We start from the raw sequence: 28,000 nt of genomic DNA, 5'->3' as shown, positions 1-28,000 counted from the left end.
ATTTACTAAGATTTTCTTCATAGGTTTTGCAATTACTCCATTACACCACAGAACACTGAATTTTAATTAAAAATAACAATTACAAAACAAATGTAAACATAAAAAATATTCAATATCAATTTTGACTTTACATTAAAAACATTTTTAAGGTATGTCAGAAATTATTATAAACGTCAGTTGCTCTTAGAGAGAGCAAATGGTAGTTTATCTGAATAAAGCAAATACCAATATCCTGTTAGGAAACATTCAGAGGAGAACTATAGAAAATGTATGTCCATAACATAACCAGCAGAAAGCGTCACCAAGCAGAACAGGCCCCACGGACAATAGTCACTTAATAATTAACCTGTTGCTAGGGAGAAACTTGTGACTTTTTAATCACCTTAAAACAAATCAAGAACCGAAATGGATTACAAGGCACATATCTGGTCAGAACTTAAAAAAGGCCCACAATATACACAGCATTTTCCATGGTTACAAACATTAACCCATGAACCGTAACTATATCTAGTTACCAAATTACTGAAAAATCTGTTTGGTGAAATACAGTGGAAGACTTAAATATTACCTACACATTCCACGGCAGATCTGATGGATCCTGCTGGAGTGCTGAGAGGCCAGATCTGTCTGTTTCTATTACTCATAAACGGTGACCACTTCAGACAGGTCCAGTCTCTGGTAAAACAACTGGACTTTATTTATATTTGCCCATTATTTGGTGCATCAATTAGCAGCTAACTTGGTTAAACGTTACAAACATTTGAGATACAAATTACTGTTTAGTCAAAGTGAAAGATCCCTTGTAATTGTAGGATATACAGTAATGGGGCTCACACACCTAGCGATATAGAAGCATTTTAAACGCTTAGTAAATGCACCAACAACGTTCCGTGTGGAGGGGCCATAGCAATATCGATGCGCGGCCCCACGTGTCACTATCGCCCAGCAATTAATATCCAGCATGCTGGATAAATCTATTATCGCCGGTGTCAGGTCCAGTGTTCTCACTGGAGAACACTGGCCCTGACAGATCGCAGAAACATCGAGATATTGCTGGAGCACTCCGAGCGATCTAGCATCACTCAAAGCGCTTAAACATCTCCCCTTGACCCCTTGAGGCTATGGTAGCAAGAACAATAGATTTCAGGTTTCTGGGTACATGCACTGTTTACAGATAAATACATTTTTTACTGAATGAGAAGTAGCACCTTCCCGAAATCCCTAAAGTATCGTTTCCCAATTCTGGTCCTCAAAGCACACGAAAAGTCCAAGTTTTAGTGATATTCATGCTTGAGCACAGATTGTTATGTATATATGTATAAATAGTGGTAACCAGCGCAATCTAAAGAATATCCCTCCTAATGTCACTTAATTGTAAGTCCTGAGACAAGTTTGTGCTCTGAAGTTTTAAGCGTTTAAGCACTCTCCCTTCGTTCCAGGGCGGCAGCACCTCTCCAATGGGTTTCTGTTTGTGGAATACCCTTTTCAATAATCTAGAAAACAAAAGTGAGATGTGCGCTTCCTTGTGCATTATATATATAAAAACGGTTCCCTCCACCACGGTTCCCTCCACCAGGAGACAACAGCACCCCTAAAAATCAAGGAGTACCGTTTCTGGTGGTATTCCACCACTGCTTGGTAACACCGTGGGCGGCACATCACTGTTGAAGGCTTGCGGGATAGCCTAGGAAGCATACGTTGTCTCTTCATTGGTTACGAAGCAAAGTTTAAGATCTTTTACCACAGGAATACGATCGGTTTAAAGGAAGTGGCCCGGATAGACGGTGGATACCTATAATTGTGAATCACGTATCAAACAGTGGTGGAATACCACCAGAAACGGTACGGCTTGATTTTTAGGGGTGCTGTTGTCTCCCTCTATGTGGTGGAGGTAACCGTTCTTATAGATATACTGCACTAGGAGGCGCACATCTCACTTTTGTGAGAAGAGAGAGAGAGACACCCCTACTCAAGTATGACTATCCTTAAAACATGGGCTGTTAGTATACCTTGTTGGGGAAACTGGTATGGATCATTGGGTTGACAGCAGGATGGTCGACATGCATTTAGGTCAACATGCATTAAGGTTGACATGGTTGTAGGTTGACAGGGTCATTAGGTCAACACAAGCATGAGGTCAAAATGGGGCCAGTCGACATGGACACTGAAACGCAGTACCTCGTCCTCTTGCATGGGTCGCTGCGCTTGGCACACTATTTTATTCTCCCATCACAATCTAGTTAATGGTAGGGCATGAAATACCGCCTGTTGGCACATGTTGGCTCAATTTTTTTGGGGAAAAAAACCCATGTTGACCTTTTGACTATCGACCTGATGCTGGTGTCGACCTAATGACCCCGTCGATAACCTGCATGTCCACCTAATGGTTTTCGACCATCATGCTGTAGACCTAGTGACTGTATACCGGGGAAACAATGGTGTAAAGACAACAGCTGCTTGGAGGTATGCTTCATAAACCTTATGGCAGCACTTCCTTATGGAAGACCAGTGGCATTATAACAACAAGTCATACGGACATTTTTCCTAATTCAATATGTTGATTACAGTTTATAAACTTCACAACTGATAATTTAACTACAGTTCCTGCTGAAATGCAGTCTTATTGGATTCATCTCTTGGACACCTTCTTCTCTTCCTCGTCACTGTTGTCTCCTCTGTTCTCTGCCACCTCGCACAGCTGACTTTCATCCACGTGCTCAAGGGACTCTGCTCTCTGCAGTGAGAGCTCATTAAGGGATATGCGAGGTAGTGTGTTCTGTTCTGGATTTAGCCATGGCTTAAACTCAGGTTTGTTCTTCTTTTTCCAGGCTGGATATTGTAGGCACGCTTTGTGCAGTTTCCGCAGCATCTGAATTAGAAGCAATCAACAGAAGGTGAGCAAAGAAATGACTCAGTGGATAGGCAAATGCTAAAACAGTAGAACAGAGTTGACGTAAGCCAGGAAAGTAAATAATGGAGTGCCATTAATTTGGCATCTGACCTACTCTGAAACACGAACAAGATAAGATATTGTAAACAGATTTTATAGATTTGAAAAACAAAGCCTTCGTACCTTTGGTGCCAAATACTGTGAAGATTTATTCACCACCCATTTTGGTAAAGAACCTTATAAGATAAAAAACATATTTAGATCAAAGGTCAGAGGCATGCAAAGCGTCAACCCTAATGTACAGATTCCAGTAATTGACGGCTATTTTATTTCATTATAATACAGGAGATATATATATATATATATATATATATATATATATATATATTTTTTTTTTAAAGAGGACTACAGATATGCCCTTATCTTTGCTGCAGTCACACCAGATCACAACTGAGTTTCTGAATCTGAACACTAAGTGCTACAATGTACAAACTGCAGCATTTATGTTCTGTTCGGCTCAATATACAGACTTAGGGCCCCCATACATTGGTCTCTCTTGTCTGAGGCACACGTCTGACCAAATTTCCCTTGAACTGCCTTCGGCAGATCCCCGGGAGTGCTGGCATACGATTTGGCAAATGATGTGCCATTTTTACATATGATTTATCCCATGTGATGAATCGCATGTAAAAGCACTCCCAGGGAGCAGCCGGGGGAGTTCAAGGGAAATCAGATGAGATAGATCACCCTCACTGTGCACCTGATGACTGCACAAATCATTATTCTTATGTGCAGCATGTTCAATCTCCCGATCATTTGCGCATTGGACTGCGGATCGGATAGGATGTCAAACACATGCGATTTTCGCCGATTTCTCAGCCTGATCTGTTAGAATTGGCTGAAATTGGGCAAAATCGTATGGGCACCTTCAGTCAAACACAATATAAATGTGTTATATATAAATTAAGCAGCACAGTCTCCTCGTGAGTCCTAGTTGCATTGAATAATATCAATGTATACAGCTCTATTGAGTATATTGTAACAGTCCGTGGGGCTGCTGAGGACAGAGATCGGAGATCGGTGCATAGTATAAATCCACTTTGTTTCAGTCTGTTGAAGTGATTTAATGAAGTCGCCACCTCTCCAGTGCTGGTTGACTTTTTATTCCATTGCAGCAAAGACCTGATGGATTCTTGTTATGCACTTTTAGAAAGTGGTTGGACAAGCTATGGGTGGTGATGGTCCAACCACTTTCTACAAGTGCATAACAAGAATCCATCAGGTCTTTGCTGCATTGGAATAAAAAGTCAGCCAGCACTGGAGAGGTGGTGACTGCATTAAATCACTTAAACAGACTGAAATAAAGTGGATTTATACTATGCAAACCCTTATGCCAAAAGGACTCAACATCGACTTCGAGCTTAATGCCTTTTAACCCCTTCCTGACACAGCATGTTTTTGCCTTCCTGACAGAGCCCTTTTTTTCAAATCTGACATGTATCACTTAAGTGGGGATAACTTTTTTTTGCTTTTACTTATCCCAGTGATTTTGAGATTGTTTTTTCGTGACACATTGTACTTCAAGTTAGTGGTAAATTTTCGTCGATACAGTCTGTGTTTTTTTGTGAAAAATACCAAAATGTCGGAAAAAAATGGAAAATTTAGCAATTTGCAAAATGTTAAATTTTCTGCTTGTGAGACAAATAATCATACCACTCAAAATAGTTAATAACTAACATAGACCATATGTCTACTTTATGTTTCCATCATTATTTCAACTTCCTTTTAATTTTTTTGGACACTAGGAGGCTTACAATATGAATAGCAAATTTTCAAATTTTCAAGAAAATTTCAAACACTGATTTTTTTAGGGACCAGTTCAGTTCTGATGTGACTTTGAGGGACTTGTATGTGAGACACCCCCATAAATGATGCCATTTCAAAAACTGCACCCCTCACAGTATTCAAAACAGCATTTTGGAAGTTTGTTAACCCTTTAGGTGTTTCACAGGAATTAGGTGTAGGTGAAATTTCAAAATTTCATTTTCTTTTGCAGATTTGCAATTTTAATACATTTTTCTAAGGAACACAGTACATTTTACTAGAGAAATGTGACTAAAAATTGATTCCCCCAATTCTTTTGTTTTCATAAATATCCTATATGTGGCCCTAGTGTGCACGTTGACCAAACCACAGGCTTCAAAATAGAAGGAGCACCTACTTGATTTTGGAGCCTCCTTTTTATGAGATTATTTTTTAGGCACCATGTAGGTTTCTAGGCACCATAAGATGCTAAAAGTTAGGAACCCCCCCACAAGTGACCCCATTTTGCAAACTACACCCCTCAGGGAATTCATCTAGGGGTATAGTGTACATTTCAAACCCCCAGGGGTTTCACCAATTGTGGTACAATTTCTCCCGAGTACGGCAATGCCTCACATGTGACCAAAAAATACCAGTTGGGTGCATGGCAGGACTCAGAAGGGAAGGAGTGATTTTTGGATTTTGCAGCTCAGATTCTGGTGGAATTTTGGTGGGTGCTATGTCGCATTAGCAAGACCCCCAAAGCACCAATACAGTGGAACCCCCCCACAAGTGACCCCATTTTGCAAACTACACCCCTCAGGGAATTCATCTAGGGGTATAGTGTACATTTCAAACCCCCAGGGGTTTCACCAATTTTGATACAACTGGGCTGTGCAACTGAAAAATTACATTTTTTACACAAAAATGCAGTTCTGGCTCAAAATTTTTCATTTTCACAAGGAATGAAGGAGACAAAGCACCCCAAAATCTGTGCCCCGATTTCTCCCGAGTACGGCAATGCCTCACATGTGACCAAAAAATACCAGTTGGGTGCATGGCAGGACTCAGAAGGGAAGGAGTGATTTTTGGATTTTGCAGCTCAGATTCTGGTGGAATTTTGGTGGGTGCTATGTCGCATTAGCAAGACCCCCGAAGCACCAATACAGTGGAACCCCCCCACAAGTGACCCCATTTTGCAAACTACACCCCTCAGGGAATTCATCTAGGGGTATAGTGTACATTTCAAACCCCCAGGGGTTTCACCAATTTTGATACAACTGGGCAGTGAAAATGAAAAGTTACATTTTTTTACACAAAAATGCAGTTCTGGCTCAAAATTTTTCATTTTCATAAGGTATGAAGGAGAAAAAGCACCCCAAAATCTGTGCCCCAATTTCTCCCGAGTACGGCAATGCCTCACATGTGACCAAAAAATACCAGTTGGGTGCATGGCAGGACTCAGAAGGGAAGGAGTGATTTTTGGATTTTGCGGCTCAGATTCTGGTGGAATGAATGGTGGGTGCTATGTGGCATTAGCAAGACCCCCGAAGCACTGTGAAATGATGAACCTAATAATCCATAGATGTGTGGTATATTTTAAAACACTCCTTTATACATAGGCCGGGTTTGTCGGGGCAAGTGTCACACTGGAAAATAGTTTGCTTTCTTATTCCCTTTTTATAGCAAACTTTGCACCTTTTTTGTGTCCTACCCTTTTTTCCAGTGGAGGGGATTTCATCAGGAAAATGCTGCCCTGGTACAATACGGGGGGCCAGTACTAGAAGTACTGGGGCCCTCTGCCTGCTGGTTCCCAAATATTAGGCCCTTTATGACTTCCTCTTGAAAGTGCATAAATGTCCCCCTCTGGCTGGTAGAACGGAATAGCACGTAAGCGTTATACAGTGCCATCTGGATGATATACACGGCCAGCTTCTTGTACCAGATTTTTGTTTTCCGCAGGGCACTGTACGGCTTCAGTACCTGATCTGAAAGATCCACTCCGCCCATGTACCTATTGTAATCCAGGATACAAATAGGTTTTGAGGTGTGGGTACTGGTACCTCGTACAGGGACGGAGGTGGTACTGTCTCCGTGAATTGTTGTCAGTATAAGGACATCCCTCTTGTCCTTATATTTGACCAACAACATATTTTCGGTGCATATTCCCCTGCTTTCACCCCTTCTCATTTCTTGGGCAATGTGCGTTTTTGGGAGGCCTCTTTGGTTCTTGCGCACAGTACCGCAAGCTGCTGTACCTCTTGAACCAAGGGCCTTAAACAGGGGGATGCTGGTGTAAAAGTTATCCACATAGAGGTGATCACCTTTATCCAGGAAGGGGTGCACTAAATCCCAGACAATTTTTCCACTAACACCTACGAGGGAGGGGGGGCATTCTGGCGGTTCAATTCTTGAATCCTTCCCTTCATATACCCTAAACCTGTGGGTGTACCCTGAGGTGCTTTCACACAGCTTATACATTTTTATGCCATACCTTGCCCTCTTACTGGGAAGGTACTGGCGGAATTTAACCCTTCCTTTAAAATGTATAAGGGACTCGTCTATGCTAATAAATTTATCTGGGATGTACATCTCTTCAAATTTGGCACTGAAGTGATCAATGACCGGCCTGACTTTGAATAGCCGGTCAAAGGTGGGATCATCTCTGGGTGGGCACTGTGCATTATCGTTGTAATGCAAAAATTTAAGGATTAACTCAAAACGATTCCGGGTCATGGCCATACGGTAAAGTGGGGTGCTGTACAGAACATCTGTACTCCAATATTGCCTAATTTCTGGCTTTTTTACTATGCCCATATGAAACACCAGACCCCAAAACGTCATCATCTCTACTGCATCTACAGGGGTCCACCTAGCAAATGATGACGTGGGGTTTTGAGCAATAAACTGCTGGGCATATAAATTAGTTTGGTCCACCATTAAATTTATAAAATCATCAGAGAAAAATAATTTGAAAAAGTCAATTTCTCTGAGACCTGTGGAATCAAATTGGATTCCTGGGATGGCCAAAAACTCAGGAACCTGGGGCTCAAAATTGTCTGGTGGTGGGGTCCATACGAGATCAATTATTGGGGGGGGGGGGTCTCAGCTGCTCTACGGGGGCGTCTTTGAGGGGGTCCCTCATCACTAGAGGAGGAAGAGGAGCTTAAGATGAATCCTTCAAATTCCCCGCTTGCCTCACTGGCTGTGTCAGAGTCAGAGGCAAGCATGGCATATGCCTCCTCCGCTGAATACATTCTTCTGGATGACTGGGATGACATTTGGGATGACATTTGGGATGCCATTTTTATGTTTCTGGTAGTGAAATGTTTCAACACGTGTATAGTGTAGGGGGGGTACAAACTTTATTTCAATGTAGTATGTAGTGTGTAGTGTGTATGTAGTGCAGAAAAAAAAAAAAAAAAAAAAGGTCCTGCGCCAAAAATTGAGCACAGATGTTGGTCAGTAACGTCCGTCACTGAACAGCGCTCAAAGGCAACAGGAATTTGATCAAAAAAATTTGATTAAAAAAGACCCCACAGCACCCTCAAAAAAAAAAAAAAAAAGGTGATCAGTGATGCGACACTGATTACCAGTGAGGGGCAGCAGGTGCACAACCTTTGGTGCAACTGACAGTGCAACTGGCAGGTATATATAAAAAAAAAACCTCTGCACCCCCAAAAAGTTGCTGATCACCTCAGATATAGTGATCAGCACAAAAGGGGGGGGGCAGCAGACACAAAATATAGCACTCTCTATCACTCTCTGTCACTATCTCTCTCTATCTCTCTCTATGACACTGCAGCAGCAGCACTGACAGTTATATATATAAAAAATAACCCCTGCACCCCCAAAAAGTTGCTGGGGGTGCACAAAAAGGGGGCAGCAGACACAAAATATAGCACTTTCTATCACTATCTCTCTCTATCTCTCACTATCTACCACTCTATGACACTGCAGCAGCACTGGTATATATATAAAAAAAAAACCTGTGCCCCCAAAAAGTTGCTGATCAGTTAATTTATACTGATCAGCACAAAAGGGGGGGGGGCAGCAGTCAGTTGCACACGCAGTACAGCTGTATATATATAAAAAATATATAGCACAATCTGTCACTATCTCTCTATCTCTCTCTATCTATAACTCTATCACACTGCAGCAGCACAAAATGTAGCACTCTCTGTCACTAGCCCTCTCTATCTCTCTCTATCTCTCTCTATCTATAACTGGAACACACTGCAGCAGCACAGCAGCACAACACAGCACAGCACAACACAGGAAGTCACAAGCTCCAGGAACGCTACAAGCTGTGATCAGGTAAGTATTTTGCAAGGATCAGGTCAGTAAAACGGCAGATTGGCACGGTGACCGCACTGCATGCAATTCCAGACCGGAATGGCGTCTGCAGTGCAGTCACCGTTAGTTTAAATCCCCCTCCATGGCTGTGATTGGTCCGTCGGTCCGACGAACCAATCATGGCCTTTGGGGGCGGGTTGGGTGAGGTGGGGTGACACCAGTGTCACCCTTACACCCCGTGGTGATTGGTGCTGTACTTTACAGCACCAATCACCACCGATCCCTGTGTCACCGGCGAACGTTATTCGCCGGTGACACAGAAAACGCTGTAATTGGCTGTTCACACTGAACAGCCAATCACAGCGATCGCCGACGGGGGGGCGGCATCGCAGCCCCCCTGGGCATGCAGGGACATGTCTGCTGTCAGGGACAGCAGACATGTTTAAACTGTCACCGCGTCTATAGACGCGGTGACAGTTAAATGGCATGACGTACATTTATGCCATGTGTCGGGAAGTACTTCCCGACCATGACGTAAATGTACGTCAAATGTCGGGAAGGGGTTAATAATCACTTATTTTAACTTATTCAAATATTATTTATTATTTTTACAACACCATCAATTATATCTCTTTTTCTCCCTTTTTTTTTTTTTTTTATTTAACACCTCAAATCTTTTTTTATGACATTGTATTATAGGTATGTCAATTGGATGACCAAATAGGTTGCCATGCGGTTCCCACCGTTTTTATGAACCCTTCCGTTTTTTTCAATACAGTTTTTTCAAATAAAAAAAACGAAATAAACGCAAACAAGCCATTCTTGAAAAAGTGCTGCAAGAGCACCAAACGCTTTGAAGGCCCGTCCGTGGATCCCCCCTGCATGCTCTCCCACCTCCATAGGAAAGCTCTTTTGTCATCTGAGCTGAAGCGGCACCCGCCGGTCATCACGGCACCTCGTGACACCACCCGACAAACGGAGAAGAGCGGCTTCTGCTAACAACCGCAAGACGCCAATCTCTGTCCTCAGCATCCCGCTTCCTTATACTTAGAGGTAGGGTCAGCACAGCAGCCCCACGGACAGTTCCATTTTACTCAATAGAGCTGTATACATTGATTTTATTTTTCAGGTGTTTTTCCACGCTTTTAAACTTTAATTTTCCTTTACCCTATCCTTTTCCCCAATTAGTGCTCATTCTCTCTATTCATTTGCTATATTCTTTACTGAGCTGCTGAAATTTCCGTTTTTAGCGCTGTGGCGCAGTGCCCACAATTTATTTCCTAGTCACATTTTTGGCATATAAAAAAAAAAAAAAAAAAAAAAAGCCAGCCATTAGCAGAGGGACTGCATGGGACCGGGCAGCTCACACTGCATGGTGTATTGAGGCTACAATGTATGGGGATGTAGCGGAAAATCTAGAAACTCATGTATTATTATAACCTTCCTGTAGAACTGAGCACTTTAAATCTAACTCTCTCTGCACATGTTATATCTGCCCCACCTGTAGTGCACATGGTTTTGTCCATTAGCAAAGCAAATGTGCTTTGTGAGCCAACCTGAATCACCCCCTAAGTATCCTCACTCACAACTTATTGGACCCACTTCAGTCAGTCAGGCTTTCCTTCCCAACACTGACCAAAGTAGTGAATGACCTGTCACTGCCAAATCAAAAGACCATTATTTACTTTTGATTCTTCTAGATTTGTCTGTTGCTTTTGTCACTGTTGACCACACTCTTCTCATACACTCACTGCAATGAATATGTCTTCAGGATACAGCCCTTTCTTGGTTTGCATCCTACTTATCTATCTACTACAATAGTCTTTTTATGAGTCTACCCAAGAAAAGACCATCACTACAACAATCCATTTTGTATTCAGCTGCAAGGCTAATCTTCCTAGCAAGGCGTTCATCATCTGCTGATCTGCTCTGTTAGTCCCTCCATTGGTTGCCCATATTCTGGCATATTCAATATAAAATACTTCTACTCCCTGTTGGGTAATGGATTATCCTTGGCTCCAGCTCAGAAATGGATAATTTCGAGCTATTCACAGATCTTTATAAATTAGTTAACTTTAAAGAGACAATTCTTCAAGAAAGACTACTTTATTGACGACTTCAAAATCTGGATTGTAATCTACTACCAAATTCTTTCTCCTGGACTCAAAGAGCTGCCAAATTGAAAAGTTCCATGAACTAGTAAAGAAAGAACGGAGTCTAATGATGGGTACACACCTAAAGATTTATCGGTCCAGTCTATCTGGTGGAAACAAAAATCTGGCAATGTAATTGAGCAAATGACAATTAACCATTTGCTCCCAAACACTGGAAAAAGGACAATGGTCACTCAGACAAGCTCCTTGAAACAACTAAAAAATAATCCGGAATTGGTAATTAAGAGTACGCACAAGGGAATTTGTATGGAATCCCGGCGGACGGAATCCCAACAAGGGGGGAAGGACATGGACCCCCCCCCCCATGCGGGCTCGCGAGCCCGGTGCCTCGCTACGCTCGGCACACTAATTTATTCTCCCTCTATGAACTGTGCATGGGTGTAAATAGTGTTTTTCTACAAGACCACGCCCCTTTCACATTTTTATTTACATGTATATATGAGGGCTGGAAGGGCCTTACCTTCGGCGGCAAGCGGGTAGGACGTGAAGTGTCTGTGCTCCCCGGCTAATTATCCTGAACATCCCATCCTACGCCCGGGTGACCCCAAACTTTGATCCACAAGGCTGCTCCAACTGCCGCTGCACCTAATGAGCTGTTCCTCCTTACCGACCGTTGAGGACGGAGCCGGCACGACCCAGTGGAAAATTGCGGCCTAGCATCCCCCTGCTGTCACACGTGCAGAACATCCGGATTGCGTACCTCCCGCTCCCAGTGCAGTGTGGCCGGGTGAGTTGCGGAGACCCAGTGAGCGGTCTGAATTGCACTGACTAGGGATATCCTAGCGGTCCTCCTCCGGTCTCCTTCTTTGAGGCTCAAAGCGTCCTGTGCCCTCTGGTGATGTCTAGACTGCTACCTATAATTCCGGTGGCTGCACACCGCTCTCTGTGCCCTCCATGGGAGTTTATATATTTTCAGCGGCAATTTTGTGAATTCCTACACCAGCGCACAACGGGCTGCAGCATAAAACGGAGTGGTGCTTCTATATTGCTGCTTGGACCATATATCCTGCCTCCACTTATGCTCTCGCAACAACAATCTGTGACCCGTGCCACCTTTTCATTGTTGCAGTTCATTTACCTTGGTCCCTTACAGCTTTGGCCCGGATATATCCATTTTTACACGTTATCTATAAAATGGCTGTCTTTGTTTCTGACATTATCCTGGCAATCAGTGCCTCATCACGAAGGTTGTGTCAGCTGCTTTCTACTGTCTCCCTCACTGCTCAGTCGTCTTTCATGGCCTCTACTAAATGGGTTGAAGGGACTGAGATGGACCCCTCACCTTCTTCCACTCCTGATAGCTCTATGTATCCTGTTGCTGGCTGTGCTGGGGTCTTGTCCCCCCCAGAGGTGCCCTGCTTTGCGGAGAAGTGCTGCTTAAGGGGCTTGGCTGCTACTGTGTCACTAAGGATCTTCTGGAGTTTCCTCCTATTCTATATTATGTGGATCACAGGTCCATTTACCAACACTATGAGGCTGATGAATCATCTCTGTCCTTTTGGATCTTGGAACAGGACTACTGTTATGCTGCTCCGATTGTGGGGCTTAGACACTTGGGGTGAGATTTAATAGGATGAGAGATTCAGAAAGTGAGAGATTTTTTAAAGCAGCAATCATTTACACTGCAATACCAGTTTGATTCTGAAGTGTAAATGATTGCCGCTTTAAAAAAACTGGAGATTTCTTCCCAAATCTCTCACTTTCTGAATCTCTCATCCTATTAAATTTCACCCCAGGTCGGATTGAAGAACATGCTATACATTGCTTCTATATACGGGCTGCTTTGCCTGTTTCAAGTTTTTATATGTGTGGATTTCTCTCCTGTTTCCTATGGTGCATGCAGGTTTAATGTTATACCTGAGACTTTCTGCTTTAACAATGTAAAATACTGGCCAGACTAATGAATGGTACACTAGCGGGCCTCTATTATAGCTACTGACGGGATTAATTTTTCTCATATTGTTCTTATTTTCATTCTGTATTAGCATTTTTAGACTTTACCTATATTCTATTTTCTACTATTAGGTTTTGTCTACATGCTCTATGTGCTTTTCTATAATATTAATAATATACTGTGGTGAGAGGGCAGAGTTGTTTCTATTCCGGCTTTAGGCCTCTCAATTTATCAGGACCGCACACACTTTTCCACTGGAGCTCGTATGTTTGGCCTAATATTTTTTAATTACCCCTAAATAATGGGAGGGTAGGATTACCCCAACTAGCTGTGGTCTCTGAGGAATGTGACTCATTTATATTCCTGTAATGTGGGAGTGCTAGTTCTACCCTTGCTAGGGTCACTCATTCTTTAGCCCGTCAGCTATCAGTCTGTGTATCATTCAGTATTTGGGTGGGTTAGTTTAGCATTAGATAGTACAGTAGCTAGAGGGGGTGGGGACAGGGGATCCAGGTATACCTAGAGTTGGGTTAGGTTATACAGGGTGGGGGTTATGGGGAGGTTTGATTTAATTTTCATTTATATTCCTTGTTTCCCATTAGACCAGACACTAGATTTGGCTATATATATATATATATATATATATATATATATATATATATATATACCTAGCCATCTATGTTCCAGCATCTGTGATATTTGTTAATTGTGTCTGTATAATCCTATGTCTGCTATGGATGTTTACATTTTAAAAAAATTCAATAAAAATTACCTAATTTTAAAAATATATGAGGGCTGGTGGAGGGGTGACAGGCACTTTTTAACCTGTTCGCACATGCATCAAGTGCAGGAATAAAGAGTAAACAACCAATCACAGAAGATCAGCATGTGATTGGACAATAGAGATTGCACATGTGCTGTAATACCATTGGGAAAGTGCTATTAACCAGGAGTCTCATTGCTGACAGTGTGAATTACTATTTAACCTCCTTGTCAGGAGGAATAATAGCCACAGTTGCAATATCTGCCTCCTGCATCGCAGCAATATGCAAGCGAAGAGGAAGCTCAATTACTGCTGAGAGCAGAGATATACATAATTTATACAAAAGGATTCCCCACTCACCTCTGGGATCTACCTGTGCCAGGTATACGAGTGTACAACTGTTAGGGTCATTGATCTTGATTAAGTACCCTGCCAGAAGAGAGACCGCTCGCACCAGATCTCTACGGGGGGGATACATCTGCAAAGCAGGAAAGAGATACCAATGCGCACTTTATATAGATATCATTCTAGCCTTGCCCATAATTTCTGCACATTAAAACCACCTGTTCTATAGAAGACGTGCTAAAATAGCAATACCTTTTATAGAGGATCCCAAACGTTACATTTATTAGGTACATATAGGGAAAAATAAGCTAAGCTTAGCATGTATAAAGCAGATGTGCCCAGACTTACATTATGCTTCACAGAGAAATTGATGATCATATAACAATCTGGCATTACAAGCCATGAGCGCAGAGTGACTACATCACGATTCTTAAGTGGTTTAGGGCACTTCCCTGAAAAAATAAGCATTGAAGGATGAATGAAACAGGAAAGAATGAGCCACGTTCTGTCACATGAATCACAAGACAATGATGCATACGTACAGTGTCACTGTCCTGCAATCTTGTATGCTAACCTTTGAACATATTGCTTAAACTAGGTCTTTCACTTACAGGAATAATACCCCACATCTGCGTTCACAGAGAGCTGAGCAATGTCCTTAGTCTCTAGCATGGTTACGTCCCACTTCCTGCGATACTCTGTGTCATGCAGAACATCATACACAGTGCTGGCTGTCACATCTGGGAATGTCATGTGACCCTGAGGAGGAAAGGTAAAGAACAGACTATACTTATTTTCTGTGAAAGACATTTAAAACAACTCGAGAAATATTGAAAGACAGAGCCACAATACATCAACAGTCCTTGCCACTCAATGACCGGTTTGGAAGCTCTAAACCAGGCATGTCCAACGTTGGCCCTCCAGATGTTTTGAAACTACACATCCCAGCATGCTTTGCAATAGTTTTAGCATTCTCTAATAGCAAAACTGTGGCAAAGCATGCTGGGATGTGTAGTTTCACAACATCTGGAGGGCCAACGTTGGACATGCCTGCTCTAAACGGATTATATTGTACTATACTGTATGGGAAACCATATGGATGTTTAGCAAATTTTGGGATGCTATGTAAATACACGTATGAGACCACCAGGTATGTATATTTGAAACGGAAGAATGATGGCGTCTGCAATGTATTGTAGATATGAAATGCTGGTGCATGTTTAAAAGGGAAAAATCAAACTTAAGTAGATATACTGTAGACTGAGCAAAAATGTAAAAAAAAACTCCACGGAACATAAAAGATTCCACTTCTTGGATAAGAATCAGAGAGGCCTTTTGGTTGAGCATCTCCCCTGCGCTGCCACTAGAAATACCCAGGGGAGGGGAGCTCATTGGAGAGATGCACATGGCTTGGAGTTATACTGTTGGTGAAATTGCTATATTACGGCATCACTTACACATACTCCGTGTGAAGATAATATGAAAACATATATTATATATAAAAATAACATTGTCATTTAGTTTTGTACCAGGCAGCACCATGTAATAAGACACTTCTACTACAGAAACGTCATAGAAAAATATTCACAGGCCTCTTCTGCCAGAATAGTAGGTTAAGCAAACAGATTTCATATCTATACTGTACAATTTCCAGTTTATAATCCATATACAGTAATTGCTTTGTTACTAGGATGTGATTTCTGTGATAAGGAATACACTTATTACAACAAACACTTCCTCTTACAGCCATCTGCCTTTAGTAAATGGGTTTAAGCCTCCATATTACTGTGATGCTCATTGGTGTTTAAATTGTTAAAAACAACAAGGTTTTTAATAATTAAACTAGACCGAAGGGGCGGGATGTACCAACCAGTGGCCATCATGCTAATGCTCATCGCATATGTACTGATCCCCACCGCTGCCTGACTTCCGGGTCTGTGATGAAAACAGGCATATCTGGCATTGCTGATGTCACACCCCCCCCCCCTTAAAAACTTGGGCACACCTGCGTTTTCCGTCAGTCCCAGTGTGTTTTTCTGCATGCCTAGAGTTGTTTATCACAAACACCTACTTCCTGTCAATCACCTTGTGGACGGCCATCGATTACAAGAAGTGGCAGGCTTTCATTGCAGGACGGTATTGATAATTGTCCTCTACATGTCCCATCAAGGCTTATTAGACATGTTCTGAAATGTCACAAAACTACTGAATTTCTACCACTCAAAAAAAAAAAAAAGCAATGAAATTAAGATCATTATGACTGAGGCCTTAATTAAAGTGTTCCTTGCGCAATACAGATATGGTATGCCATTACAGACACATGGTCGAGCTGCTTACTCACACAGAGTTGTGTGTTCGTTGGAATACACACATGCAGTCTATGCAACTGAAGGTCTGAGCAGAAGACAAAGCTTTGCGGTGGGGCAATGGTGTGTACACACTTGCACAATCTGCATGAGATCCAGATGAGATTTTGATTACATAGTCAAAATCTCATCTGGATCTCATGCAGAAAGTCTTTGCTGCATAGACTATATAGTGCAGATCTGCACTATATAGTCTAAATTGTATGCAGATAGTCTAAATCGTACAAGTGTGTACACACCTTATGAGTTGTGATAGTGGGGAAGGCTAAACAGCACATATGGTTAGAAAACAATGGTACGGAAGAGGGGGGGGGGGGAACTGAGCAATGTGGAACGGGGGACAGAGCATCATGGATGGGGTGGAAGAAAGCAGCACAGATTGAAGGAAAACAGCAGCATGGATAAGGGAAGACAGGGTGGCATGGATGTGGGGGTTATGGTTTATTAGTTCAACATGGTGTAGGTTGACATCAAAGAGTTTCGTGTGCGTTGATGTGCTGAGGAGTTCCACTGAAACTTTCAAATACTTCCTGCTACCACTCCCCTGGCAGAAGCCCCTCACTGAAGATTCCACCTGCCAGGCCCCCCGCTAGAGGTTCCATTCTCCCGGCAGAAGTGAGCAGCCACCTGCTGTATCCTACTGACGGTGTACCCTTCACACATTGTGGAGACACAAACAGCAGGAGTCGCTACAAGCGCCCGACAATTGTAGAGATGGGGAAAGCACAGCTTTGTTTCAACTCAAGGACTCCTTAAATTGTCCCAATGGGAGCTGTATACAATATTAATTTTTCTTCCAACAGGTGCCCTATTTATACTTATAATATTACTGTATTTTTATTTATTATATATAATTTTTATTTAGTTTATTTCATTTTGGTACTCTTTACCTAGCACGGCACCCAGGGCCGGATTAACAATGGGCCTGATGGAGCTACAGCTCCAGGCCCACTCTCCAAATAGGCCTATTTTTAGCTGAGGTCCAGGGCTTTCCAACGAGCCCAGCCCCGTGTCGCTAGCCCCCCGGGAACCAGAGATACTGCCAGACAAACCTGGAATGTTGTCCCCATATAATAACATGGGACCCGCTAATTCCGACCTCCACCCGCTAATTCCGACCTGGTTCCAACGGCTGCCAGTTCCCCCTCCGGCATCACAGAAGCTCGAGGTTGATCACAGTCGAACCTTCAATCTAATACCTGGCCCATATGGGTTCATTGGTTCTAGAGATATTGCGGGTAAACCAATTTTTTTTTTTTCATTTCTGATATGTAATTTCATGGCTGTTCATGTTGTTTGAGGACAGATTTCTCTGGAACCAAACGGCCCAGTTTCATGTGACCAAAATCATTTGAAGCCTACATGTAAATGGGTCAGTTAGTTCCGAAGATATAGCTGTTTGTTTAAAGGGGGGCGGCGGTGGTTTTCTCTCCCCCTCACACCAGAAAATGCATCCTGGGACCATATTCCCGGTTAAGTCCCTGCATTTTCTGGTGTGAATGGGGTATTATTTCAAATAGCTGGGACATGCAGTGCTCTGAATACAGCCGGGCAGCCCCCTGCTCTCTGCCCGGCTGTCAATGGCTGTCATTTCTGCCCGGCGGTGGCTGTACCCCAGTTACCACGAACATGTATTCCCCCTTGGCAATGAGCATGTAATCCCACATGGCAACGAGCATGGAACCCCTTTGGCGCGCAATACCCCTATTTATGTAGCATATTGTGCATTATTGCTCAATCTATTTGGTATAGTGCAGGCATGTCAAAACTATGTCCCTCCAGCTGTTGTGAAACTACAAGTCCCATCATGCATTGCCACAGTTTTGCTATTAGGGAATGCTAAAACTATGTCAAGGCATGCTGGGACGTGTAGTTTCACAACAGCTGGAGGGCCACTGTTTGGACATGCATGGTATAGTGTGTATTTTGGTTCAATCCATGTGGCATAATGTGAATTTTGACTCAATCCATGTGCCATAGTGTGAATTTTGGCTCAGTCAGTGTGAATTTTGGCTCATTCCATGTGGCATAATGTGTAAGAGACACATGTTTACCTGTTCTGTTTTTAATCAGTTGCCTATCAGATAAAACACATAGCTCTTCAATCCAACAGTTTTCCTTGCCAGTTTGTTCACTTTCCTACCGCTATCACTGTTACTCAGGTATCTAGTTTGGCTTGTTAACTATGATCCACTTCATCCTGGCTTTAGCTTGTTTCTGACTCCTTACATTCTGGCAACATCATCACAACAGGTTTAGTTGAGCACATTTCTCTTAATGGGACTAAAAGGGCGGGAGACACCTCAAACATGTTGCATTTTGAAGATTTACCGCAATCCTCATATTCAACTCGGATATCTGCTGTGGACTGACAGAACTGTAGTCCCCATAGAATGCTATTTTGAAGAAGGTCAGTTTACTCCTAAATATCCCAAAGAATTAAGACTGAATGGTCACGAGGCTCATGCCATGAGAAGATTTTTGACCCCGCATATCGGGGCTGTGCCTTCTGAATCCTGACTGCAATGGATCCTAAATATCATGGGTTGACAGATGAGTTGCAACAACATTCTCAACAACTGACCTTTTCTAGAATAGGAATGTTTGATACTGGGATCATGAGGCCAGGATATAGATAAGGTTTTAAAAAGAGGTTTCGTGGATCCAGTAAAAATGTCTGACTGCAAAGAGCATTGTACTATTTTTGCAAATCCAGTGTCAATGAAGTCAATATACCCTATTGTTGCATCTTAATTTTAACCAGATGACACTAACACTTTTGGGGTCAATGGGGTTACTCATGGCCGCACTTAGGAGTAACACTAGATTTTTTTGCAGTCCCATCAGGCTGCGTACAAAATTCAATTAATCTGGGACTAAACCAGAGCAGTCAGGCATGTTACCTACTGTACTAATGAGCGTCTAATCAGAGAAATGACTGAATTGCACTGATAGATGCCCATTCCTGGTATAGACACCCAGCAGGGAGTCAGTCTAAACTGACTTTTATTCCGGCCGTAAATCGCCGAAAAGGAGGTGGGTGCTGACGTCATGTGAGGTCAGCCAACCGTCCCGCGCAGGCATCGTCAAGCCTGCGTGTGCAGGATGATGCCCAGCGTTTTTATGGGAACTCCCATAAAACATTGGTGTTCCCCTGCTACCACCCCGGCCTGCTCCTCCTGGAGAAAACACTGCAGCCGTTCGCTCCCGGGGTTTGCCAACATACTGTAGGACATTGGGCTGAATTTGGATCTGAATGGGTCTGAATAGGCCCCTTTACATTTCTGTGGCTGTATATCTCCTATCTGTGCAACAGGGTTCATTGTCCTCCTTATTCTCAGTGCACATTTGTCCAGCCCTATCCTTGTTGCAACGATAATACTGAAAACAGGCTTAAAGCTAGAATAAAGCTAGAATACAGAATAAAATATAATCTTATTGATGAGTACACCTTGGCCGACATACTGGTTATACATAATGGTGGGCTTGTACCAGAGATACATCTGTATCACAGCCGATGGCTCATATATCGATGCATCATGCCATGCTGCAGGGGATGACATCACAGCTGTGCAGGCAAATTCAAATTCACTGCCAGGTGAATGACAGGGGCCAACATATCGCCAATCGGTTCTCCTAGTTTAATCGGCTTCTCAGTTCACCGGCAGAATACAGGCCTTTGCTATCACTCTGGGCTCAGCTGTTACAGGCTTACTACATGGGCAAGAAATGGTCCTCTATGAAGCTCACATATTTCAAACACATTTGGGAGCATTAAATCGGTGCCAATATTTTCAGACAGGGAAAATATCGGCACTCACCTATTCAATTCTGCCGTTACTGACAGCATTGAAGGCTGTCAGATCAGACTTAAGGCCCCCATACATTATGCGATTTGGGCCCGATTTCACCCGATTCGGATGAATCGAGCCGTGAAATCGGAGCAAATTGCATGTTTTGACACCCTGTCCGACCCGATGCGTAGTCCGTGTGCATCGTTTCGGAGTCGGGCAGTCGCACCGGCTCCACATAAGATTTCCCAAATCTTATGTGCAGTCTCCGGGCAGGGTCAGCTAGCGAGGGACGCCGGGGAACTGCAAAAAAGAGCCGGGGTGAGCTGACAAATATTTAGCAGGCGGGGGACGCCGGTGAGCCGGGCATGGGGAGAGGCTGGCAGGGGCAGCGGACACATAGGCAGTGGGCGGGGGGACGCCAGTGAACCGGCGAGGGGAATGGGTCACGAGCTGGGCAGGAGAATCAGGCAGCCGCAAGGATGAAAAACCCCAATACAAAGGAATAGGCAGCCAGTGATTGGCTGAGAGCTCTCTCAGCCAATCACTGGCTGCCCATTCCTTTGTATTGGGGTTTTTCTTCCTTGCAGGTCCCTGATCCTCCTGCCCAGCTCATGACCTGTTCCCCTTGGCGGTTCACCCCTTGGGTGTGGTACGGGATCCCGACAGTCATTATCCCGACTGCCCGGAGTCAGACAGCATGGCGAGCGCAAAAAAGCCCCTTGCGGGCTTGCTGAGCTTGCCACGCTGCAGGCATCAGTTTGCAGTCATTCACCTTCAGGTGTCTCTGATCCTGTCCATGGGTGTGAATTCATAACTATACACACTGGTTACCGAAGAGACGGTCAGTTGTACACTAACACACAGCTTTTGGCTTCTAGCATTATAACATGCCTTACTATCTCCAAGATACAGACTCTCTCCACAGACTTTTTGTAAGGAATTCTCTATCTGCAACCTACATTTTTGAGGAGGGATGCACCAAAACAAATCTCTGAAAAAGCCATTTTTCAGAGGTTTGGCTGTTCACTGAATATGCACCCAGCCCAGAAATGTGATAGATTCCAGGGCTTGGATGTGGGGACAAAGAACAGGCTCTTCTCACAAGAGCGGTCCTTTGAGATTTTCTTCAAGCATATGGCAATGCTTGCTGAGAGTGGTGGGGTGCATTGGAATCAAAACACGATGCTTGATGCAATCTAATAGACGCTGTGCGCATGCGCACAGCGTCTATTCTCGTATGAAAACGAGGTTGCGGCTAATTAGCATAAGCTGCGCCCTCATTTGCATACGCCCCGCCCCCTTGCCGCGCGAGTGTCCCTATTTCTTCAACTCACAAGTTGGGAGATTATATATATATATATATGTGGACATGTCATCCTGCGAGGCCACACCTCTTTGCGCCCCGATTACCGAAACACAGATGGTGGGAGGTATGTGTATAGGTGCATGGCTATGTTCTTTGAAAAGAAAATCTACTTTCCGATCTCTAATTGTGCGTACACACGGGGGCGATTATAGCAAATAATCGCTGGAAATATGGTTGCTGAGCGACCATATTGCCAGTGATTGGAGTGTGCACCAGCGATAAATCGCCGGGTGCGCACTCCCGTTTTCAGCCACTGAATGGTCGCTGGTCGGAGGAGCATGCTCCTCCAACCAGCGACTTCCCCTGCCTCTTCCCCCGGCAGTGTGACATTTTCATCTGCGACCAGCTCTGGTTGCAGATGAATACAGGACACTGAGCAATATGATTGCTGAGCAATATATTGCCAGCGATCATATTGCCCCGTGTGTACGCACCTTAGCACCCCGTTTCTGTTCACCAGTCAGCTTACATACACCAAACAGAAACCTCTCCATTGGACACAGGCTTGGGGAGTATTTCCTTTGAGAAGATGTGTATGGGGCCCCCCATACACATCAAACACAGTGATACAGATATAGGATGTATCAAACTTTTATGAGTGATACAGTGGAGATGCCGCCCATTGCAAGGAATCAGCTTCTAGTGATTATTTATAAGTTTATTTAAACACATACTCAGGGCCGGTTCGAGGCCTTCTAGCAGCCTGAGCAAGATTTTTTGAAGCCCCCCCCCAAAAAATGCGCTCACAGTGCTCCATTATACATATGCTGTGATGCCCGTTACACATTATGCCACACACTGCGACGCCCATTATACATATGCCACACACCGTGATGCAAGTAGATTTTTTTTATTGGAGGTACTGATAGCATGTACGTCAAAAATGGGCGTGGCCACATGCCACGAGGGGCGTGGTCACACAAAACTAGAGGAGTGGCTTCATGACAATAGGGGCATGGCCACTTTATGCCACATACCGTAATGTCCAATGCCCACACCGTAATGCTCGGTGCACATGACGCCACTCACCGTAATGCTCGATGCACATGACGCTACACACCATATTGCCCATTACACATGCCGCCATAGACCGTAATCCCCATTTCTCGCGTTCTGCATCTCACATCTAATAAAATTGGACTAACTTCAAAGTTCCCAGCACACTTGTTATATGCTGCAAAGACATGCTGGGACTTGTAATTCCATAGCACTTGTCAAATCACAGGTTGCCTACATCGGCTAGTAAAATAAATTACAATATGAGTATAATAATACAGATAATATACACAATAAACAGACAGGGCTATCTATGCTGGGCCCCTGGTACACAGTCCCCACAGCAGCCTCAACCTGTGCTCGCAGACACCTTTCCTGGGCAACTCCACTTGCTGTGACGGTCTCAGGACATTTAAAAGCAGAAGGCTACAGGTAGGATTAAGAGGTGCATTGTGGAAGTTGTGGTCCAGAGTCCGGTCCTGCCTGCAGAAAGTAACCAGAGCAAGGCCGCTGAAACACTACACTTCCCAGCATGCAGAGCGCAGATGCATCAGTGACATTTGTTCTGGCGACCCGATGCGAAATGTCATATAGATGCAAACCCGCTCTGAAGACAGATGGGCAGCCCTCCTCTATCGGCTGTAACAACGCTTCCATACTAAGGGTTTTGCAGTGCGCCCGTTGCAGACTGGCGCTGGTTCCAGGTATTTTGTGGAGCAAAATTCGCTGTGCCCCTTAAGGGTGGCACCCAGCACGGCTGCTCCTTCGGAATGTGCCTGGAGCCGGCCTTGCACATACTACATATGTAACCAACATTACCTAGATTAAATACATAGTGCATAATTAAGTAATTATACTATGCATTATATATATATATATATATATATATATATATATATATATATATATAAATAATCAAACTGGCTGCTGGCCTACATTCGGTCACTGTGCAAGTGTGCTTATTGGACTGTAACTGTATGGCGCACAGACCAGACCCAAAAGGAACTGCATGGGTTTTGAAAGATGCAGGGTGCTAGAATGAACACTAGAAGATATGCCTGTTTAACCCTAAATAGAAACAAACAAAAAAAAACCCCAAAAGAACATTTTGAACCACTACCTGACATTTACCACAAGTTCTCCAAACTGCTGCCAGCTGGGTTACACTTATACCTCTTTTGCACCAAAATCCCAGATCCGACACAGTATTTGTAACACGGTTCCAAGCCAGGTCGGATACGGGATTTGCTCTGTTTACACTGTAGTGCCGTCACACAGTGTAAACGGGGGCGGTGCTTGGAGATTACGTCATCTTTAAGTGCCGGGACCTTTAAACGCCATCCCGGGGATGCCGCAATGGAAGCAAGCCCAGCACCAAGGTAAGCACCCCCCTAGCCCCCGAGGTGAATGGATGGCGCACACAGGCATCCAATCACCTCCTCCCTCGGCTCCGCTGCTGTCTGCACATTACAGCAGACAGCAGCAGAGGCTGTGTGCACATCCCAACAGGGGGTGTGACACAGCAAAAATTATGAACATATTTAAATTTTATATAGTTGCATAGGAAGGAAACTTAAGGACATAACAAGGTGATTTGTCCAGCATTCTGTAAAGTGAAACCTCCAGATGGTTAGGTCTAAATTCAAGTGGGCTAAGGGACCTTGTCACGTGACAGGGGAGGAGAGCGGGAGAAGAGAGAAGGAGCAAGGTCTGAACAGACCCTTGAGGGCTCGCTTCGCTCCGCTTGCCATCTGGTTACTAAAGGCAACCAGTGGTGGCATGGATAGTCAAGGAGCAAGCCCCCCCCTCGGCCTTGCTCCTCCCCTGGGAATGAAAGGTCCTTTAGCAACAACCACTAAAGCTTTCCTTTCATATAAATACTGACACCAAATAAAATTGGTCAGTGCCTTTCTTGTTTTACGTCTGTAAAATCAACGTTTAGTTCCTCTATTCGTGTGCAAAGTTTCCTGTGTGTAACAGATAACAGTGACTGGTTGTAGAAGTGTGAATTATATACACATGTAACTGCCTTTAATGTTTACTTACTTCCCCTGTAAAGAAAGATAACTGCTCAGGACAGAGCAACCACAAATTCAGGTTAACCCTGCAGAATCCTTCATGCAACAATAACATTTTAACCAAAAGGATATTTATAAAATTACATTCATAGAAGCTAAAAAGTTAAAAATGCCATGTATAAGGGGGTATGTATCACAGCTCAAGGGGACAGATGTACTAAGCCTTGAAAAGTGATAATCTGGAGAGTGATAAACCACCAATCAGCTCACAAATGTCATTTTTCAAACCCAGCCTGTGGATCACTCTCTCCCATGTTATCATTTTTTAAGACTTAGTACATCCGGCCCAGGGAGAGAGAAAAAGTAATCGTTAAAGTACTAATTAGCTTCTTCCTTTCATTTTACAGGTTGTGTTTGAAATGACAAGCTGATTGGTTGGTACATTATCTCTCACAATATTATCTCTCTCTAATTGTTGATAAATACCCCTCTAAAGACAGTAACAATCGGTGATTTAGCCAATAAACTAGTGCTCAATATGCTTTCAGCGGCATCCTGGGGGGGGGGGTCACGTACCGATATGTTGAGATTGAACTGAAGCATTAAGAAATCTTTTGGCGTGGAATTGTTTATTTGAAGTCTGAGGGACAGATGTATCGAGCTTCAAAAAGTAATAAAACTGAGAGTGATAAACAGCCAACCAATCAGCTACTAACTGCCATGTTACAGGATTGGCTGGTTGTTTATCAATCTCCACTTTCATACTTTTTGAAGCTTGATACATCTGGCCCTGAGGGAGTGTCGCATTATGGTAAAAAGGAAACGTGGGAATGGGTAAAAACCGGAACACCTGACTGCAATGCTCCAGTCGTCAAACTATGCCATTCCGAAGCTTGTACTGTCCCATCCTGCGACACCAGTTACCAGGGAGATGGGGGAGAAGTTACAATGGGGCAGATGTATTAAGCCTGGAGAAGAGATAAACTGGAGATAAAGTGGAGATAACTTCGAAGAGTTAACACCCCAGCCAATCAGCTGTGTTTGAAATATGACAGTTGGGATCTGATTGGCTGGTGCGTTATCTCCTTCCACTTTATCTCCAGTTTATCTCTTCACCAGGCTTCATACATCTGCCCCAATATCCCTGTATCATCCAGGGATGTAGTAAAAATGCTCTAGACCAGTGGTTCCCAAACTGTGCGCCTGGGCTCCCTGGGGTGCCTCGGGTTGGTCGTCCAGGACCAATTCAAGTTACTTGTGATCAATTATTTCTGGACAAAACCAGTGCTGGTGGCTGCCAATCATAAAATGTGTACAGTCAGAACCAAATCCTGCCCTTTAACACATACCTGAACCTAAGCACATATAAACACAATCTACTTAATTTGATATATATTTTTTGGGGCCTAGGGGTGCCGTGTAAAAATTATGATACTCTAGGGTGCCGTGATTAGAAAAAGATTGGGAACCCCTACTCCAGACCATACTGGAATTGCACTGCCTTGACTGGACACTACAGGCTCCGAAATTGCAATAAGTGGATTCCGGCATTCTGAGGCTTAGGGGCCCATTTATCAAGTAACATTTGCGGCTAAATCCCCGCAAATATTATGTATCACTGAAATGTATTAAAGGGGACCGCAGCAGGAATCTCCGATCCCTGCTGCGATCCCACCCTGCAGCGCCGCCGGACACATCCCCCATAGGTTTCTATTGGGGATGCGAAGCTGCCCGATGTATCAACATCGGGCAGCCCGGCATCGCACCCCTGGACTATCGCCATTCTGATATGGGGATAGCCCATTGTAGCCTATGGCTGCGGGATCGCACTGCCGAGCGGGGCAGTGCGGTCACAGGGGTCGGCAGGGGTCAGCGCATAACCGCGCATGCGCAGACCCCCCCCGGCTTCCGGGTCAGGGCTTCGCAGGGACGGGCTTTCGGAGCCCTGTCCCTGCGCCCTCAAATTGATACATCCAGGCGGTATCAGATGATACCGCAATGCGATGCCCGGCGGTGTCATCACGCCGGCTTCGCTATACAATGATAAATGCGCCCCTTAATCCGGTTAGTTTTTTTTTTTACTTAGTCCGAGATAGATCTCTATATCCAAATAAGCTAGATCTATTAGTTTCAAAAAGACATTGTGCAGGCAGATTTAAAAAAGGAGAAAGGTCAGTGTGAGGTAGAGCAGGGGCTAAGCAAAAACCGGAAACGGATCAAACCCCGGACCGGACATCAGACTCTAGTAGCCCCCCGGACAGAACACTACAAACTCCGGAATTACAGAAATTGATTAATGTAGCCTGTCCTGTCCGGCGTCTCCCCGGTTCCGGTTTTTACCCATAACTAGTATAACATTAGGGGCAGTAGGTAACCAGGCCGCCTTCATGTAGTATTTGCTTGAATTACAATGGAAGTGTCAGGTACAAACAAAATGGGTTTCCATACTGAGCCCTTATCATTCACTTTCCCCTTGTTTTCCTGTACTAAACCAATCATGATCCACATTCCCCAATGTATTCAGCTGACCTTGACCGTGTGCACAAGACAAGTCTTTCCAGTTGGGGGCTTCATCCATACCCCAATGCCCGGCTTGCTGTAAGAACACGTCCAGCCCTCATTAGACTCGCACTGCCTTTGGAAAGCCAGGAAGACAGAATCATCAGGAACATCCAGCAATTCCCGGGCCATGGAATGATGATGATCCCTGGCACAATGACAGCCGGCGGTTCTATTCACAGGGAAAGTTTATGGGCACTACCGCGGCCAGCGCGCCCAATGCGTCCTTTTAAAAAGAAGAGATGATTAAGCGATCAGCAAATGCAGCCGCCCCAGACACACACGAGACACACTACTATTCCGTGGTCTCTACAGTCCCTGCATTATTCTGCGTCAATAATGAGTGTTTGCTGTTGCCGATGGACAAGCAATCTCCTATGACGGTAGAGTACAGTACTGTACACACTGCACGTCTGTCCCATATCACAGGTGCAGCAGGTGCAGGTAACAGGCAGCTGGCAGTGATCCAGCCCCACAACACCTAACCCACACCCAGCAAATGTGTCATCTCTCACCTGATTTGCTCGTTGCGTGCTGGCTTCCGTGTGAGTCAGGAGAGAAGGAAGACCTTGAACTTAAAGCACAGCAGCAGAAATAGCCATCTTTCATATGGGCAGTATGGAGGTTTCCACCCCCATAATGTACAAACATTACATACAGAAAATTAGAACATGTCTGGCTGCAGTATCAGATCAATGTATGATGATGACATGGCGCCCCCTGCTGGCGGCTACAG

The 28,000-nt window shown here is 44.1% G+C and overlaps 1 protein-coding gene across 1 annotated transcript; it reads right to left on the bottom strand.

Moving 5' to 3' along the window:
• Nucleotides 1-27,978, bottom strand: LOC146035610 (START domain-containing protein 10-like). The gene is made up of 7 exons (XM_083159149.1): nucleotides 27,780-27,978; nucleotides 27,235-27,490; nucleotides 14,777-14,924; nucleotides 14,514-14,617; nucleotides 14,181-14,298; nucleotides 3,074-3,126; nucleotides 1-2,869 (listed from the first exon to the last, which is right to left on the bottom strand). Exons 2-7 carry the CDS (start codon nucleotides 27,394-27,396, stop codon nucleotides 2,630-2,632), a joined length of 825 nt encoding a protein of 274 aa, XP_083015275.1. The 5' UTR covers nucleotides 27,397-27,490; nucleotides 27,780-27,978; the 3' UTR covers nucleotides 1-2,629.
• Nucleotides 27,979-28,000: the final 22 nt, after the last annotated feature.

The sequence above is a fragment of the Crinia signifera genome, chromosome 9 (assembly GCF_055691185.1).
Source record: "Crinia signifera chromosome 9, ASM5569118v1, whole genome shotgun sequence".
NCBI lineage: Eukaryota > Metazoa > Chordata > Amphibia > Anura > Myobatrachidae > Crinia > Crinia signifera.
This window is presented reverse-complemented; position numbering and strand designations above follow the sequence as displayed.

Coding starts and splice junctions, on each gene's coding strand:
- LOC146035610 (XM_083159149.1), bottom strand. CDS start 27,396: ATGGCCCGGGAATTGCTGGATGTTCCTGATGATTCTGTCTTCCTGGCT. Junction 14,925..27,234: donor GTCTTGTGCACACGGTCAAG/GTCAGCTGAATA, acceptor TTTCCTCCTCAG/GGTCACATGACATTCCCAGA. Junction 14,299..14,513: donor ATTTCTCTGTGAAGCATAAT/GTAAGTCTGGGC, acceptor CCTGCTTTGCAG/ATGTATCCCCCCCGTAGAGA.